The sequence below is a fragment of the Acanthopagrus latus genome, chromosome 1, assembly GCF_904848185.1.
Source record: "Acanthopagrus latus isolate v.2019 chromosome 1, fAcaLat1.1, whole genome shotgun sequence".
NCBI classification, from domain to species: domain Eukaryota; kingdom Metazoa; phylum Chordata; class Actinopteri; order Spariformes; family Sparidae; genus Acanthopagrus; species Acanthopagrus latus.
The window spans coordinates 27,086,220-27,103,483 of NC_051039.1; the positions used below are offsets into that span (position 1 = coordinate 27,086,220).

The 17,264-nt window shown below is 42.3% G+C and overlaps 2 protein-coding genes across 4 annotated transcripts; both read right to left on the reverse strand.

Moving 5' to 3' along the window:
* Window positions 1–332: 332 nt before the first annotated feature.
* Window positions 333–4,489, reverse strand: LOC119027496 (fibrous sheath CABYR-binding protein-like). Of its 3 annotated transcripts, XR_005077395.1 has the most exons (5): window positions 3,379–4,489; window positions 2,611–3,071; window positions 2,181–2,292; window positions 1,548–1,610; window positions 333–1,311 (listed from the first exon to the last, which is right to left on the reverse strand). XR_005077395.1 is itself a non-coding variant. In XM_037112755.1 (3 exons), exons 1-2 carry the CDS (start codon window positions 4,354–4,356, stop codon window positions 1,564–1,566), a joined length of 1,041 nt encoding a protein of 346 aa, XP_036968650.1. In that variant the 5' UTR covers window positions 4,357–4,489; the 3' UTR covers window positions 333–1,311; window positions 1,548–1,563. The 3 variants fall into 3 exon arrangements, 2 of the variants coding, with proteins under 2 accessions (XP_036968650.1, XP_036968657.1); XM_037112755.1 differs by lacking the exons at window positions 2,181–2,292; window positions 2,611–3,071 and having other exon boundaries at window positions 3,363–4,489; XM_037112762.1 differs by lacking the exons at window positions 1,548–1,610; window positions 2,181–2,292; window positions 2,611–3,071 and having other exon boundaries at window positions 3,363–4,489.
* Window positions 4,490–6,220: 1,731 nt separating this feature from the next.
* On the reverse strand, window positions 6,221–14,583 carry LOC119027510 (testis-specific gene A8 protein-like). The gene is made up of 4 exons (XM_037112776.1): window positions 14,403–14,583; window positions 10,711–10,811; window positions 9,959–10,031; window positions 6,221–7,614 (listed from the first exon to the last, which is right to left on the reverse strand). Exons 1-4 carry the CDS (start codon window positions 14,473–14,475, stop codon window positions 7,076–7,078), a joined length of 786 nt encoding a protein of 261 aa, XP_036968671.1. The 5' UTR covers window positions 14,476–14,583; the 3' UTR covers window positions 6,221–7,075.
* Window positions 14,584–17,264: the final 2,681 nt, after the last annotated feature.

The window sequence follows — 17,264 nt, forward strand, 5'->3', positions numbered from 1 at the left end:
CAAGTTTATTTATCTGTGTTTGAAAAGATCCATTACCGTCCCTCCAGCCATAACCAGGGGGTAAACAACAAGTCATTATAATAAGACTGTATTCTCTTGCTTCTCCTCTCATCTAAGATGATGTCCTGATGGTCACAAATGATCCCAAAAGCCCCTAAAAAGCCAATATCCATAAGTTCATACAAAATGATCAAACCACAGTCTTCTGTCTCCACCAAGTGGTCAATGCACCGACATCCCTGCATCGCAGTGCATGGCCACGCTGATTAATAACACTGATTATTAAATAGTCATGCACATTGAGATAAATGTTTGTACATCCCTTTATTTAATTCGTCTATGTGAGCACATTATCATGACAACACAGACATTGTAGTTAACAACACTGAATGCGGTATATTAACTATCTAATATATTTGTACAATACATAGTTAATATATGATCATTTATGCGGTGCACCAACAAACATTTAAACAAAGCATAGACTTTTAGAGAGTTTAGAGGAAATGTTACTGTTGAATAGAATCATCTAAGTAAAAGGGTGAAAATAATAATAATAACAAAAATAATAATTTGAACTTATAAATGATGTATCAGTCTTTTGCCGTTGAAGGTAAAATATAGACAACAATAATACTAAAAAAAAATAGAGAATAGATATGCACCAAATTATGGCTATACTATGGATATCAGCTTCAAAAAGCAAATATTACCACTGGTGCAATATTTTATTTTTTTATTATTGTTGTTGTGGTTTCTTATGATAACACATATCACTATTAAATTAGCAACATAAGAAATATTTAATGGTCTTAAAACATGTAAATATTTTAAGATAGTCAGGAAAAATGCATGTCTTTGTGCCATTATACCAACCGATGCGAGTGGGAAAATCACATGGTCTGTTATCAGCTTACAGGGAACATAGGTGTGTCCCCACTTAAAAATCTGGGTAAAGTTTGCATGTTGGTATGGAAAGCAGTCTATCACAACATAACAGTAACAACAAGCCAAACTTATGTTCAGTTCAACTGGTCATGAAACGCTTTGCAAGTGTGGCACCTACAGTAGAGGACAAAAGACACAAGGGGAATCATTCCACAACTGCTGATGAAGATTTACCAGAACCAGAAGGGGGACACTTAAAAAATAAAAACTCAATAATAACATTTCAAAAAAGGACACATTAGCTAGTTAAACCTGCAGCTAGTTCCCCTCATGCTGTTTTTGCCGTCGTCCTGGCTTGGTTGTGGAAGGCACACTGTCTGTCATGTCATGACTGGGCTGTCACCACCACCATTGTCTCTGTAGCTGAAACAAACAAGCACACACGAGTTTACATGACTATGTTATGTTCCAGTATGTTTAGTTTAAATAAAAAAGAATGGACACAGGAAGTGGGATCTAAATTAAAGAAAGTGCAAAGAAAAGTGGAGTAATATACATGAGTCACATTGCCCTCAGTAACTCTGAGCATTTCTGAGAATGATGCTTATCCTGAATCCATCCAGTTTAATGTATTTAAAGCTGTGCTGCTGCTTGTTTACCTTCTTAACTGTACTATTACATCACTGAGCAGCTTTTTACAGTCCAGATAGACATCTTTGGCTCTGTGGATACAGGCAGAAATACATCTGGTCAGAGCCAAATACAGTGAACATCACATTGTTTTTTTTTTCAATGCCAAAATTGAAAAGCAGACAAGTGGGAACCAATCAAGCTACATTGTATGCTTCCAATGCTCAATGATTAGGACTTATTGAACATGGGAATCTAGCTGCTCTCATCGACAAAGACCCCTTGAAATTGTACCTCTGTGTGCTGGCGGCATTTCTGACAGTGTTTCAAATTGAAGTGTGAACTGTTCTGCATCTACACTCTAACCACCATGTCACCCAAGGGCCTCTGTGATGAAAATGTTTAATTCTCTGTGTGCCACTTTCTTCTGTGCAGGCTACTAGTTTTCATCCATGAACTCTGACTACAAATAGTGCACCATGTCCAGGACAAATAGAGATGCCTCTTTGGAATGTTTTGGTGCCTGATGACAGATTATGGTGGTTAAGGATACCACTGTGTCTTTCTTATCCCTTCCCTTCCTCTATGATATATACTGCTGTGTGTATGTACTAGAGTTGCACTATTTTTCCATGTTTGTGGATACTTATTGAGTATCTTACAGGAATCCTCTTTAGTATCATCCCTCTGATATATTGTCCTGAGTATAGTGTTTGATATTTCATTTGTCAACCCAGTGTTGTTAAAGCATGTTCCTGGTTGCCCCCAAGGAGCCTAAAAAAGAAGAAGGGCTGTGACTGACAGCTGTACTGAAGTCAATAGATGATGCATGGCGAAACATTCTAAAACAACTACATCAAAAGACTACTTATGAAGAAATGCCAACAGAAAATGAAAGAGGAAAAAAGAAAAAGTTGGTCAACCACTGATTTTTTTGCTCCAATAGATTGACAGGGCTGATCGTATCATGCCAGACAGGGCAGGTACAACCAAATATCGCTGATGAGACTGCCATTACACGTTGAACAGGAGCCTTTCTCTAATGAAGCCAAGGGATGGACAGTGTGTCTATAAAATCCTATGTTGACCTACTCCCTGAAGTATGGTCTTTCATCTCCTGAAGGCAACTCTTCAACAGAAATCATATGATATGGATATGCTGGGTTTTAATATGCTTTTCTCTGCATCTCCTATAGACTTCAATAGAGCTGTCACCACAAAAGCAAGACTCAGTGGCATGACGATCCTTTGTTCTTGCTCGCTGGTTTTAAATGTTTCCATGCTACAGCACACCTGATTTCGATGAATTGGACAGACTTCAGCTGATGATGAGCTGATCATTTGAATCAGCTGTGTTGGAGCAGGGAAATATCTCAAACATACAGGGCAGGGAGACCCTAAGAACAGGATTGCATTTATCCATGTCCACCATTGTCTCAGTTGTGGAAAATTACATGTGGAACCAGTAACGTTAACGATGGCTCGGTGTCATTCCGGTATCTTCATCAGGCCATGTCTGTGAGCCACCAGGGCCCTGACACTGGCACACCCCACTAAGTCTGCTGTGACAAATCATATTTGTGCTGCCATCTAGTGTCTGAAAGTTTCATGATATCTTTAAGACAGGAGGACAACCTTTCATCAACATACTCTATAAAAATGTTTAGTCGTAACTCACTTAAAGTTGTAGTTTTTTATTTTTAAAAGGTAAAACATAAAGCTTTTATCCAATACTGTTGTTATTATTTTATTTACAACAATACAACACGTGTAGCTATTGTGTAGTTTTATTGATTATGAAAAGTAGGTTTGGGGTGTTCAGATATGTCTCAGCATGTTCTTACTTTGTCCTTCCACCAGTGACTCTTCCTCCCTGGCCTCATGTGTTATATCCACAGTTCCCTCACTGGTCAGCTGTGCTGCCAAAGCAGCAGGTGGCGCCGCCTCCTCTGCTGCTGATGGAGCAGAGTGGCAGGAGTGGCAGTGTTTGGCCTCATGTACTGGAGCTTCAGATGTAGGTCCTGGCTCTGCCGCTGGAAGGACCTCCAGGTCCAACCCTGAGGATGCTGCTGCCAGCTGAGTCGTGTTCACAACTGCTGCAGCTTCCACCATCTCCTCTGCTGAAGCTTCGGCTGCTGCCTCCTCCTCCAATGACACCTCGGGAGCATGTGTTGTTTCAGCAGTGATGGGAGCATCCTCAGCTGGTGTGACCTCCTCTGCCGGTGTAGCCTCGTCAGCCAGTGTGGTTTCCTCAGCTGACACGACCTCCTCAGCTAATGCTGCTTCCTCAGCAGGAGCAGCATCTTCAGGCGAGGCCCCTGTAGAGGAGACAGCTTCCTCTGGAGCAGCTTCAGGGACAGGTGTTTGATCTTCTGCCTCAACCTCACCCACCTCCTCCACTGTCGGGGCTGAATTAGTTGGTTCCTCAGGAGGAGATGCAGCTGCCTCCTCCTCCTCTGCTGCTGCTGCTACAGGAGCAGATGTCTCCTCCTCAGCAGCTGGAGCATCTTCATCTTCTGCAGCCTCTGCAGATTTCACTTCCTCCTCCTTCACAGCTGCTTCCTCAGTTACCACCTCTGCACTTGCTTCCAGGACTTCTGGCTCTACCACCTCCAATTTAGACTCCAAAACTTTGTCTTCCTCCTCTGCTTGCCGGACAGCATCCACCAGACTCGACTCACCCACAGAGGCTGCTGCAATCTCAACTGTGGAGCCGGCCAAGATCTTTACAGCTGTGAGCAGATCAGGTAAACTCTCTGAAAGGACAGAAGGAGAGCAGAAAGTACTGACTGAGAGAGATTTGAAATAGTAATAGTGTAGAATACACAATAAGTTCATACACTTCAATAGCAGTGTATATTAGCTTCATGCTTTTATATCAATCTAATCTACAACAATTCTGATAATTGCTTGTTCAGTTTAAATAGGATAATAAAACACAAAATGCCAAACATATACTTGTTCCTGCTTTGCTCTTACGTCATTGTTAACTGCTTGTCTAAACAGAACATTTGAATTACATTTTTTTTTTTTGAAAAAGAACATGATTGCAAGATTATCCAGTAATTATAATGTGTCGCAGCCCTCGTCTGTTCCTTATTTTAAAATGGCCAGGAATGCCAGGATTATCTCTGATATATCCTGTACACAGTGGTTTACTCTGCCGTTTTGTATAAATTGCACTTACCGTGAGTGGGTTTCTATCACTGGGAGGTCTACAGTCACCACAGGTTCAGGAAATACTCTACAGGAGACTACCTGCCCAGTTCATGCTCCTGCTGGTGTAACATTTGTCAAAGTGTGAAACATGGCACTTGTGAAAGCAGGTAACATGTATGTGGTAACATACACACACACTATGTAACTGAGCATCACATGAGAATAATCTCCAGAAAGCTTCATCTAGGGTTTATACATGCCGAAAACATGATAATTAAAGGATAACTCCACCAACTTTGCAAATTAAAGTGTGTTTAGAGGTCTTGGGGAGTACTACTGCATATATGAAAAAAAAAACCTAGTGATGTTACCAAGCGGCTATGTTGAATTATGGGTAATGCATGTGGTGTATGCCCTCCTACAACACTGTTGGACTTATAGACAGTTTAAAAACAAATTATCAAAATCAAAACACAAGAACCAGAGATATCACCCTTTTCATTCCACACATTCTTCCTTCCTTTTCTAACCCTTGTGCCTACATTGCCCACAAGGCAACTGAGCAACTTTGACATCAGTGGAGGTACGTTTTCAGATTATATGCAGCTTCCTCTGGAGCCACAAATTTTCACACATGCAGAATTGTGAACACACTTTAATGTGTGAACGTGGTGGAGTTACCCCTCAAGTCACAGATATGGATGAATCCTAAATTTACAGAGACATTTCCCACGTGCTGCTCAATAATTGTTACATGACCTTTGTATTTTCAGATGGTAAAACACACATTGTGCCATGAGCCCGTCACCCCATCCCGGCAGGCTACAGGCTCCCTAAAACAAGCACTGTAATCTAGGATTAGTCTTAACAGGTCTGAGTCTGCTTTAAACTGCACCTGTCCCAGGACTCCAAATAAAAAGCTCATACAAATCTGATTTAATAATTAACCCTGGGGTGAAGAAAGACTGGGGGAAAAAAAGTGCATCCATAAAGAGTGCTTGCAGATTTTTTTCTTCAACTTGTTGAGCAGGACATTCCACATCCTGCCACACTGCATTTTGTCTTGTTCCACACAGACAGACATTCTGTGACTGCTTATGGATTAGAGTTCACCATGTGTATATTAGAGGGGGTCAGGTGCTCTTTACAAAAAGGAACAAAATCAATATCCTGGAGAACAGAGCAGTTAAGTTGAAAACATTCTTCAAACATTATTTCAATCTTCCCCTTGAAGGCACAGGAGCATGAACATGACAGGGATTCTTCAGGAATGGGAGCGTTTCTACTGGAAGTGGGTGTTTCTACACCTACATCACATATTTACTGTACGTCAGTGTCTATATTCAAAGCAACAAGCTGGCCACAGTCACTGAATAAACTCTAGGCCACGAAGTAGCTTCAGGCAGACCAATACTGTTAGTTTACAACCTGAGGAATCTGAATGCAATTTTTCAAATTAAAATTGTATGTAGCATAAATTCACAAAACAAAACTTTGCTGAGTGCTTTTAAAAATGCAATATCATACAAAAAAAGAAACATGATACAATCCAGCGAGATTTTATTCTTTGAACAGTTTTAATCATAATGACAACTCAGAAACAGATGAATTATCTTTTACTGTAGTGTTCCCTGAAAGATTAAAGTTTCACATTAAAAGAGTAAAGAAACAGTTTTACTCCTTTATGAGTAAAAAGAGAAGAGAAAATGTGCAAAAGATGTTACAGGATTCAAGAGGTGCAGACAGGAAAAGAAGAGCTCACTGGTTTTTGGTCAAACTTCACACTGAGACTGCTGAAACTGAGTGAAGCACGCACTTTATGTTCCATCTCTCTACTGCATTCTAATCCAAATTTAAGCAAAGAGTGATGCGATGTAGTTGGAAGTAAGCGTTTGCTGAGCGGAAGAAGTGCAAACGAGGATGAGACTGAATAACTTCAACAATCAACTGGGCTGCATTCATTCACCATGCTGACATTTTACACAAGAGAAATGCAGTGCTGCTGTTTTAAGGGCACTTCAGAACATCATTTTTACGGAGAACATTAGACACAAACTCGGCTCTGTCGCTTCTATCACCTAGTTCAACACTCCAAACCCTAACTATTGAATTGCTCTGGTTGCATTCCTATGAAACTGAATTTTCCAAACTGAACCTAAACAGACAGCCTAATGCAAATGTTCGGGTTTGGAGCTTAAGGTTGGGATGAGGTAAGGGAAGGGAGGAAACTGGACTCATGAACCCCCAACTGTATTCGTTAACCAACTGCAAGTGCCCCCCACACCACCCCCCTGCATTATTTAAAATTGGGGCTCATGAGTCCTCTTTTCCTTGGCCCAGAGAGCCGGGACTAACTCCCAGCCCTCCTATCTGGGTGAACTACTGAAGCATTCCCGCTTTATGCAGCCACCTCTGCAGCAGGGGCAGCCTCAGCCTCAGGGGCTGCAGAGACAGTCTCTGCCTCAGCAGGGGGAGCAGGAGGGGCTTCTTCTACTGCTGCCGTACCAGCGCTCTCTGCTGCGGGGGCCTCTGCCGGCGTCTCCACCGTGGCAGCCACTTCCACCGCAACGGGAGCAGCTTCAGGAACTGCCTCTACGGCTACAGGTGCCGCAGCTTCTTCTGCGGCTGCTGGCTCAGCTGCAACCTCAGCCGCGACCACCTCAGCGACTGCGGGGGCTGCTTCCTCGGCTACGGCCTCTGCGACAGGTTCAGCAGCGGTCTCCGCTACTGGTTCTGCAGGAGCAGGGACAGGCTCGGCGACAGTGGCTGGTGCGGCTTCCTCCACAGGGGCGAGCTCAGCTGCGGGAGCTGCCGCTTCTGGTTCAGTTACGGGAGCTGCTGCCTCTGGTTCAGCTGCAGGAGCTGCCGCTTCTGGTTCAGCTGTCGGGGCTGCTGCCTCTGGTTCAGCTGCCACTTCTGGTGCCGCTGCCTCTGGTGCTGCAGAAACAGAAATTGGGAATGACATGAACAAACCTTTCTTGACTTCTCTTAAAAGTTCATCGTTATTGCACCAGAAGAAAATTCTAAAAATAATTTGAAGAAACAGATGTGCAATATATCTCAGATTTTGGCTGTTTAGATCTTTTAATAATCTGTGGATCAGTGGGTAAAGATATGGTCACAATTTGCAGCACAGCAAAGTTCTTAACCATTGTCTAACTCCTGACAGGAAATGAAGGGTTGAAGGTCAAGAACTTGCGTCTTCAAAAGGGTCAAAAAGGTGAAGCAGCATAATATGACTAAAGTGACAGATAAGCCTAATCCCATCATGTCATCCTCAGGACAGAAATACAACTGCTGAGCTCACCGAAGCAGTTTCTCAATACCTTCAAGACATTCAGCTCGTAGATACAAAAAGGTAATAGATGGCAACTGTCTAATAATCAGTGCCCCAAAGAAAACACAGAAAGCCATTCAACAGTCACTGACAGTATGAAAAAACTGCAGCGTAATCAGAATGATAAGTGAGCACTCTGGAGCTTTTTTTTGACAAACTTTAAAAGCTAAGGCAGAAAATTCAGGCTAAACGCCAGGCCAAAATGTGACATCACAGATCATCTCATTTTAGTTTAAATGTGCCATAACTTGACAAACATGGTAAATCAAGTAGGCTGATACTTTACGTTTTTTTTTTTTCGTTTGTTTTAAAAAGGAATTCATAATGAGATGACTGCAGGATGATGGTACCAGTACTTTGGTACCGTCATGATCTTGTCTTCTTGCATTCACATTACCAACACAGAAGTTGGTATCATTTTTTGGTGGGGGACTTGCATCACTACAGTGTCAGTAGTTTATGCAAATGCACCAATTTAAAAAAAATATATTTGTCTTCCTAGGGCCAATTTTCCAGCAGGGAAATATTTTACCCAATCATTTGTGCTGGAGGAGAGCCATCAAATGTAAGAAAAAACGTCTGGATGGAAAATTGAAAAGTGACAGTAAGCTTAATTATACCAGGCTTTAAATATAAAATAAATATAACTGGAATCTGTGGCTTCAAAACTATTAAGCTCAAAACATATGAGAAGTTTTAAGTCATTACCACCGTCCTATATCCAGTAAAATGCCTCGACTTTTAATGTTGTCTTCACTGCTGATCAGCTTATAGTCATTTTGGTCTATTATGATAACTTGTTTTCTTTAGCCTCATCAGACAGTATGATTCGCGAACGCAAGCCCTTTATCACACTAACTTCAAGTAATCAAGCAAAAATTTACAGGACATGGTCACAGACATGTCTTGATGCACAAAATGATCTTTAACCATTTAGAGTCAAAGCAGGACAGTGTCCTGCGCTGTAGGAAGCAGGGTTTTATGCTCCATTTGGAATCAGAACAACACTTCCCGGCTGAATGTACACTGAACCAGTGGCAGCCGCTGCTCATCCCATTTACAGACTAGTTGCTGCTCTGGGCGCAGAGCCATGATGTCTCCAGGCTCAAACTGGCTGAATAGACACATAATTTGCAGACAGAAATCAAAACAGACAGGCAAGATCAAGCTATTGAGAGTGATCATTCCACCATGTTAGATATTTGGGTTGTGAAGCCAACTCTGAACTACAGCAAGTCCTTCTGCTTTCCGTCTCTCAGAACCATTTTGGTTTAGTACTCATTTCATCACTGCATACATTACGTACACTGAAGCTAAATTAAGAAACAAAATCAGTGTCAATTCTCCATGAATACAGTTAGCCTTTAAAAAAAGATGACCATCTGTTGAGCTTGATCGATTATAAAGAAGTGTTAAAGAAAAAAAGAATGAACTATGTGATCTGGGGAAAAGTGACCAAAATGGTTGTTCAGTGTCGTTTCACATCGTTAATGAGCAAGCTTTTGTCAAAAATCCAATAACTAAATATATATAACAATGATGAAATTTTGTATGGACACTCATGACAACCAGAGTTTGTGATCCCTTAACTTTTCAACCAGGGCATCAGTTTTATTAATACTTTGTTTTATGACCAAACACCTGTAAAACTAACATACCATTTAGTGCCAGTTAGGAAATATTTGGGAGTTAGCATGCAGGCTAGCATGAACATAGACCATTCAAACTACAAGATCGAGGTCATGAGGCATTGCATTCTGAAATGTGCCACCTCTCTATTCATTTTGTTGCTGGCATGATGTCTGACAATATATGTTCATTGACTTTTGGACAATATTTGGCAACAACCACACCATTTGTAGTTTCTTGTGTTGAAGGCCTGTGCATCAACTTATACTCAGGAGGTTGATTGTGTATCCTATGTGCTGTGTGGCAGAAACTTACCCTTTGCTGTGGAGGCCATGCTGGCCAGTCTGTCCTCATGTCGCTCAGTATCACCATTGACTGTCTTGTAGGCCTGAGAGAAAGAAGGCAGATATGTGCACATTACATTCCAGCACACATCAAATGATAACATAAAAATACAGTAACAATCTTACCAACCACAACCCAACTCTGACATTTTGTCCACCGTGAACTAACACAGCTGATACAGTGCACTTGTGCTTTTGCCTGGAGCCCAACAGTGAACAGAAACAAGTCTGCCCAGACAATAGCTTTGTGTAGAGAGCACAGAGAACTTTCTATGTCCCTGCCACTGTCGGGACTGTGTGTGTAACAACAGACATGGCCATAGCTCAGTGTGTCCGCAGACTGCATGTTGACTGGCTCCCTGCCAACCAAGACAACCCAGTGTAGAAGTACAGGAGGATGATCACGAGTACTGCCTTTTACGGCGGTGTGGTTTAGAATCAGAAGTAGAGGTCAATCTTTGCTTGGACAGGTACACAAAAGATTCTTTGCCAGGATTTTTTTTTTTTTTTTATCGTAACCTATAAATGTCCTGTAGATGGCAAGACACTTTTAATTGATTATCATTGTATTTAACTGTATTTTACCTTTAGCTGACAAGAAAAAAAAATATGATGAAATATGAAAATTGGATATGAAATCACTGCAGAGAGAGTAATAACATAGACTTGCATCTCTTACAAAACTGAGGTTTCTCTATTCCAGCTTCACATTCAAATACTCACATAGACGACTGCAGCAGTGAGGCCTCCTCCACACAGAACAAAGTACGCCATGTTGGAGGAGCCACCAGGGACCCCAAAGGCCATGTGTCGCACTGGAACCGCTGAGAAACAGGAAGGTAGAGTTACAGCGTGAGTCTGGAGATTTGAGAGGAGGCCGACCTTTAGCCAAGAGGTTTGAATTTACTGCAATGGATTTTAATTGTGGAACCGGTTGAATTGTTATTTGCATTCCTTTAAAAATCAACCACCAACTGAACATTTATATCATGGAATCCAAAACAAGCCTAAATTAGTGAATATGAGAGAGTGCACTACATATTTGATCATTTGTGGACATTTAGTTCAGTGTCCCGGCAGAACAACACAGCACAAAGACCAGCGCATTCTGTGACAGCGTCAACATGTCTTCATCCCTTAATCCAGTTACACAATACGGCCCTGGTCATTTGTAGCAGAGGAGATGGAAAGATTTCACAGCAGCCAAGCTAAACACCAAATTGTCCCCTTAAATTAAATCCCCAGCAAACAAACAAACACTTCCTGCTCGAGCTTTGATTTGCATCGACGACTTGAACAATTATCTTGTGGGTTTCAGTTCATACAAAATAGTCCCTCAACACATATCAGGACCTATTCAAGGATCTGTCAGGTGCTTCTTAACACTCTGTTGCTGTGGAGGTGTGGCTGGCTCGGCGTGTATGCCATGTGAACAGATTTGCTGGTGTTTAAAAGGATTGCCAGTGGTGCATGCGAAGGAGGCCGTAAATAAAACAAGCCTGCATCCAAAACACTGCGTCAGCCTAATCTCTTCCTACCTAGACCACACACACACACCAAAGAGTGAGTGCATGTACAAAGTCACTGTACATGCAACACCTTTAGCATGATTTACGCTCCTCCACGTGTGCACATGCACGTGCATGTGGTTCACTCAGCAAACTGAGAAGGCTCTGTGAAGCAGTGAGGGAACACAATGTACAGCACATACACCCTTTTTGTCCTTCCCATGTTTCATGTGTGCAGGCAAATCATATGTCACCCTTTGACTTATACAATGACAACTGGGATCTATATGAAGACATGATTGTCCACCTGTTGCATTCACAACATGTATAACCGGTCACAGGATATTTAGGTTGGTTCAATTAATAGATTTTTGCCACCATTTCCTAATTCAGTGTGTAAAGTTGTGAGGAGTCGCTCGTACAGATGAACCTGGATTAGCTGAAGCGCCTTCGAGAGTTTCAACTCATTGCTGATGTTCTGTGACCATCTTTAAGTGCGACTGCAGCAATGCAAATGCATGGATGTTACTCTGTGTAAGATTGTCAATGATGAAAACAGGCAACAGCACCTGTCAATATGTTGTTGCTGGATATTGTTATTGAATTTCAATGCACGGTAGGGTGAGAGCTTCTGAGGGCCTGTGCAAAGGCATTTTGGTGTTTTGGTTTGCAACTATAGCTGTCACAAATACCACAAACCTGATGATTACTGGATGCAGTATTCTTTTATCATTTTTTATTTTCCAGGTGCAGTTCAATGGAAGGCCAACAGAACGACACTCACCATTTCTTTGTCAGACATTATGAGCATCTTATCAGAAACACGGCTTTTGTTCAGCCATTTTACACTTCCAACATTAAATCTCAACAACCAGGACTGATTATAGTCCAGTACCTACACTCACCAGCTGTCCAAAATCACAACGACAATGGAATGCTAACGTTGCTCTTACTCTAATTGATGCAGTATAAGCAATTGTTTGCTAGCAAGTTTGCCAGTGTTCTGTGGGAAAACTGTTCTTTTAATATTCATCTAAACTGTATAACCACATATAGATCTGGTCCCAGTAAGCTAACCCTGTCACAGGATGGATTTTTCCCGTCAAATTACAGCACAAAGGGCTTGAATCTGCCACTGTGCAACCAAAGCAGGAGGAGGCATCAGTTTCCCTGGTCACTGTACCCAGGTAGGAGTGGAACAACCATTGAAACCAGTGAAACACTCGGAGGGGCAATTTGCTTGACTTAAAGACAGAGCCTGAGGGTAAGCTAGCCAGACAGGAATCATCCCAACAGCACCGCTGACGTCCGACAATTAATGTCTTACATTTCGCTTGTTTGATTTGTACTTCAAAACAAACAGCAAAAAAAGATACACTGGTTTTACAGGAAGTCGTCTCAAGCTAGTTTTTGGGCCAAAGCAGCCAGTCGTGGCTTCTCCGCTGTTTGTTTTGCAACTGCAGCCCACCAAGAAATGCATAACTCCTATAAACCTGCAATGTGCCACAAAACTTTTCATGTGACAATTTTGTCTTGATGAAACAAATATGAATACAAACACAACTTCTTACTGCAATAGCATACATTTGTAACTTTTACCCCGTTTTCAGCGTTTATGCTAAGCTACATGGCTGCTGGCTCTGGTTTTATAGTCAAAACGCCATACTACAGGTGATTAATTAATGTAACCATGTGTGCCAAACCAAAACAGAGCTGTAAACAGCCCTGTTGTGGATGCCAGTGTTGCATTAATCTCTTCTAATACCCATGACACAGCAGCACTATGCAGGGACAAGGCCAAGTACAGGTTATTTATACAGGTAAGCAGTTAATCCCAACAGTGAGGCGCAAGACTGTAAAAATGGACACGCATGTCAGGCAACAGCAGACAAGATGGCCGCTCTGCTGGAAGCGACACATGTGTGCAGACGAGCATGTCTGTGGTGCTGCAGGCTGTCAGCTGCCATGTGCTCTCTGAGAGACAGAGCAGTCCAGACAGCCACAATATGTAGAGCTGCAGCACAACCAGGGCACTGAAGAGCAGCTGTGGTCCTGCAGGTAGACTGGATTTCATCTGCACCATCAGTCACAGCTTCACACTTCTCAGAGCCAGAGTAGAGGATGATCCAGGCCAGGACGCATGTTAAGAGAAAATGACTTGGTTGGGCATTATTATTATTATTATTATTATTATTATTATTATTATTATTATTATTATTATTATTATTATTATTATTATTATTATTATTATTATTATTATCCTCATGAGGGGTTATATTCCTGCAGGGCATAGCTGGTCCAGCTCACAATGAGACGTTCTAGGACAAAGTGTACCCACGTAGACCACCAAGAATCGCTTGTTAAACCGTTATCATATAAAACCGCACAACGAGCTACAGAGTTACGTATTTGCATTCAGAATCTAGCGCGCCTGATGCAAAGTGATTATAAACCTAAAAACCAGGGGCAGAGACAGAGGGGAGTGATGCGCTCTTTCATAACCTGTGTGCAAGAACTGCATGTTCCCAAAGCAGGACACACCTCCTCCTCCTCACTGAACGCATGCACAATGGAAAGCACACCAATCTGTGACTTTGAGGTGATGTACCTTAGACCATAGAAGTGAAATAAACTAAAACATAAAAAATTAAAACCAAGGATGAGCAGAAATTGTGCACAAGATTAACTTTTAAAGTCATTGCGTGTGTTGGATGACACTTTGGACAGCTTTACGGGACACTCATTCAGAAATACTTTAAAATTACCCTTTAATTTGAACTCACTCCTGCGGGTAGAAGCACGACGCGGTAATCTTTAGTCTGTTGTAATTACCCTTAATTACTTAACTTACTACTTAATCTGACGACCAGTCCAAAGAAAAAGTGATTAATTGAAAACCTGACTCACCATTTCTGGATGTGGGGTTGAAAGCCCTCCGTGCCAGCGGCCCGACTCTCATCAGCGCCCGTCTGCAGAACATGTTCGCTCGGTTTTCAGCAGCAGGTCAGCGACTGTGTGTCCGGGAGTTTGCAGCAGCTTTTTAAAAATGACAGAGGAGGAGCGCTCAGCTGCTGTCGATTGCTGATTGCAAAGAGGACACCCACTTTCAGGGAGAGATCGGATCACCGGCGCGCCCCCTACAGGCGAAGCGTCAGAATAACGTGGGGCTGTAAAGATCTCTACAGACAGTGTTTTGTTTGGTGGTAACTTTAGCATAACTCCTCAGTCCTGCTATGTTATGGATCTTTGGTGACATCATTTTTATACGACCTGATCTGACATTTATTCTGGGGAAGGTTTTGCAGTTTTTTTTTTGGAAAGTGACACGCTGCTCAGCCCGCTGGATGAAGTTCCTCCTAAAACGACCTGCAGTCATGTTGACTGTGCTGTTTATGTGCAGAGGATCTCACATCTCTCACGCTGGTTTCAAGTGGATTACAGACCCATGTGGTTGCATGGAAAGACACAGTGGACCGTGGTTACGTAACATACACACTGTCCCGGAGCTATTGTGGGCCTGCATCACGCTCGGCTCGGACTGCTCTGAGTGAAATTGTCTCTTTGTGTGTAAAACATCATGCGTGACCTTTAGAAATGCTGCACGTCTTCAGCTGAATCAGGCAGAAGGCAGTTTGTGTGGGGATCAGAGCGGTTTGTCAGCAAAATGACCAAATCCCATTGTACATTTGTTAACCTGCAGTCCTTTCTCCTCATCCCGTGGTAGCAGAGTTTAGTCCGACTCACTGATCCTCGATCTGACAGATGTGTGTGCATGTTACAATCAATGGCCCCAACTTTTACTCTGAAGTATCAGGAGCCTGTCCACAGTGCCAAAGTAGCACTCCAATAATAATAATATTCACTAAACATTATACTATAAATGCTCTATTCTATATCAAATCAGAGCCTATACACTCTACAGAGTAGTTTCACTGTCATGATCAATGTGACAAGAACCAATATGTGTTCACAAGAGAGCGAGAGGATCACAGAGACACCCTGCTGCAAATACAGAGCGCGTCTTTGTCGCCCTCCAGTGGATAAAGTTCTGCAGCTGGTTTGCATGTTCACATTTTCCAAAGTAAAGACCACAGTCACAGAATAATGCTAATGCCAAACATAATATAGGCTAACAGAAGCACAAATAAAATAAGGAATTAAGTCAGCTTACTCAGTAATGTTCATTCACAAGGGAGTTTATATTAATTATTAATTCAACTTTAATTTGTGAGCTGGAGACTTTTTGAATTCCTTCAAAAGTGACATAGTCTGACTTTGAAGTGAGTCAGCGGATGCTGAGGGGCTCAGGCTCAGTCCTGAGCTTTGTTTATTCGGTCATTTAAAGGATCCCCAGCAGCTGATGCCACGTCGATCATCTAATCCTCCTGCGGCCCACACCTGACATACGACACACGTACACGATGAACACTGTTTGCATTGATGTACATGAAATGACATAAATTCACATTCACAGAAAAAAAAACATTACACACATATAAAATAAAAAGATAAAACATTACTATACAGTTCAAGGCCAGTCAGCAGAGTAGATACAGTTAGATAGGAAACTCTTTACTACACACACACTGGAGGCCACATTTCCCATAATGCAACTCCAAGTGCCTTTTCAGTAGAGCCGTCCTGTCTGGTAAACTCTGTTGTGGCAATTTTGTAACTCCACTCAGACTCAGTGCTTTAAGGCTCAGCCACAAGACAAATGTCAGGTTGTAGTGTGCACCTGATGGAAGGTGTTCTCTGTCTTTCTGCTCGGCTCGGCCCTCCTCCTCAGGTTGAGGTGGCTGCTCGCAGTTAGAATCTTGCATGTCTGTTCTCATGACAAAGGGCTCAGAGGCCAAAGGTCAGGATCTGCTGATGACGTCCAGGTGGGCAACAGTACCTTCATTTAGGCAATCAGGCCACAGCTGATTGAGTCAAAGGCTGCACGTACAGGATTCATCGTGATCAAACATGAGAGAAATTAACATAATTACATGTGTAGTCCAGGCACCCAGTTAGTAAGTCTGGTAAAGTAAGGCTCTCTGTTCAAAGGCTGTGACGCCCAGACTGTAGAGACTCTGATGACATCACCTGGAGCTGCTTCACACACACACACACACCCTCTCTTCCCACACTGAGCCACGTGTTTCCTTGATAAGTAACTTCATCTTGATGTGTAGAATTGTTGGAATGCCTCTTTAAGTAGCCTATCTCTGAAGTACTGGAAGACACTACAGTGGAAATCACATCTGTTACAGATCTGTTACACATCTGTATTGTCAGATGTCCAAATATAAGCTTAGGGAAAAAAGCTGTCAAAAAAACAGAACTTTGTTTCCTACATACCCTGCGCTTGTATCAAATGTCCCCAGTTATTCAGTACATTGCATTTTATTTTTAAAAAATGTGTTATGGCAAGAGAGCTGCTGCTGGACTTTCTCTCCTCTTCTCTCCCACAGTTGTCTCTTCATCACTCTGTTGTTGAATGTTGCATCAACATGATGCCTGCATGTACACACACACTCAGCTGCCGTGCCCCTCGTGTGTTACAGGATCGTCCACACCAATGAGCAGAAGCATGTGATGCGATGGCCTCAGTCAGGATTAGATCGTTCTGTATCAAAACACCATTATAAAATTTACTGGTGTACAGAGCAAGATAAAGTGAGCATAGTTACAGTCATTTGATTTTTTTATACTGTTTGCGCCGACATCTCTCTTCACCGATCTGACTAGTGCTCAGCAGATGGTACCAGTGATGCTCTGAGCAGT

What these genes read in the sequence shown, in the direction of transcription:
- LOC119027510 (XM_037112776.1), bottom strand. Translation starts at nt 14,475, where the DNA reads ATGTTCTGCAGACGGGCGCTGATGAGAGTCGGGCCGCTGGCACGGAGG. An exon ending in CAACCCCACATCCAGAAATG is followed by an intron (nt 10,812 to 14,402) that starts GTGAGTCAGGTT and finishes CCTGTTTCTCAG; the next exon opens with CGGTTCCAGTGCGACACATG. An exon ending in CATGGCCTCCACAGCAAAGG is followed by an intron (nt 7,615 to 9,958) that starts GTAAGTTTCTGC and finishes CTGTTTCTGCAG; the next exon opens with CACCAGAGGCAGCGGCACCA.
- LOC119027496 (XM_037112755.1), bottom strand. Translation starts at nt 4,356, where the DNA reads ATGAACTTATTGTGTATTCTACACTATTACTATTTCAAATCTCTCTCA. An exon ending in GTCACTGGTGGAAGGACAAA is followed by an intron (nt 1,611 to 3,362) that starts GTAAGAACATGC and finishes CTGTATCCACAG; the next exon opens with AGCCAAAGATGTCTATCTGG.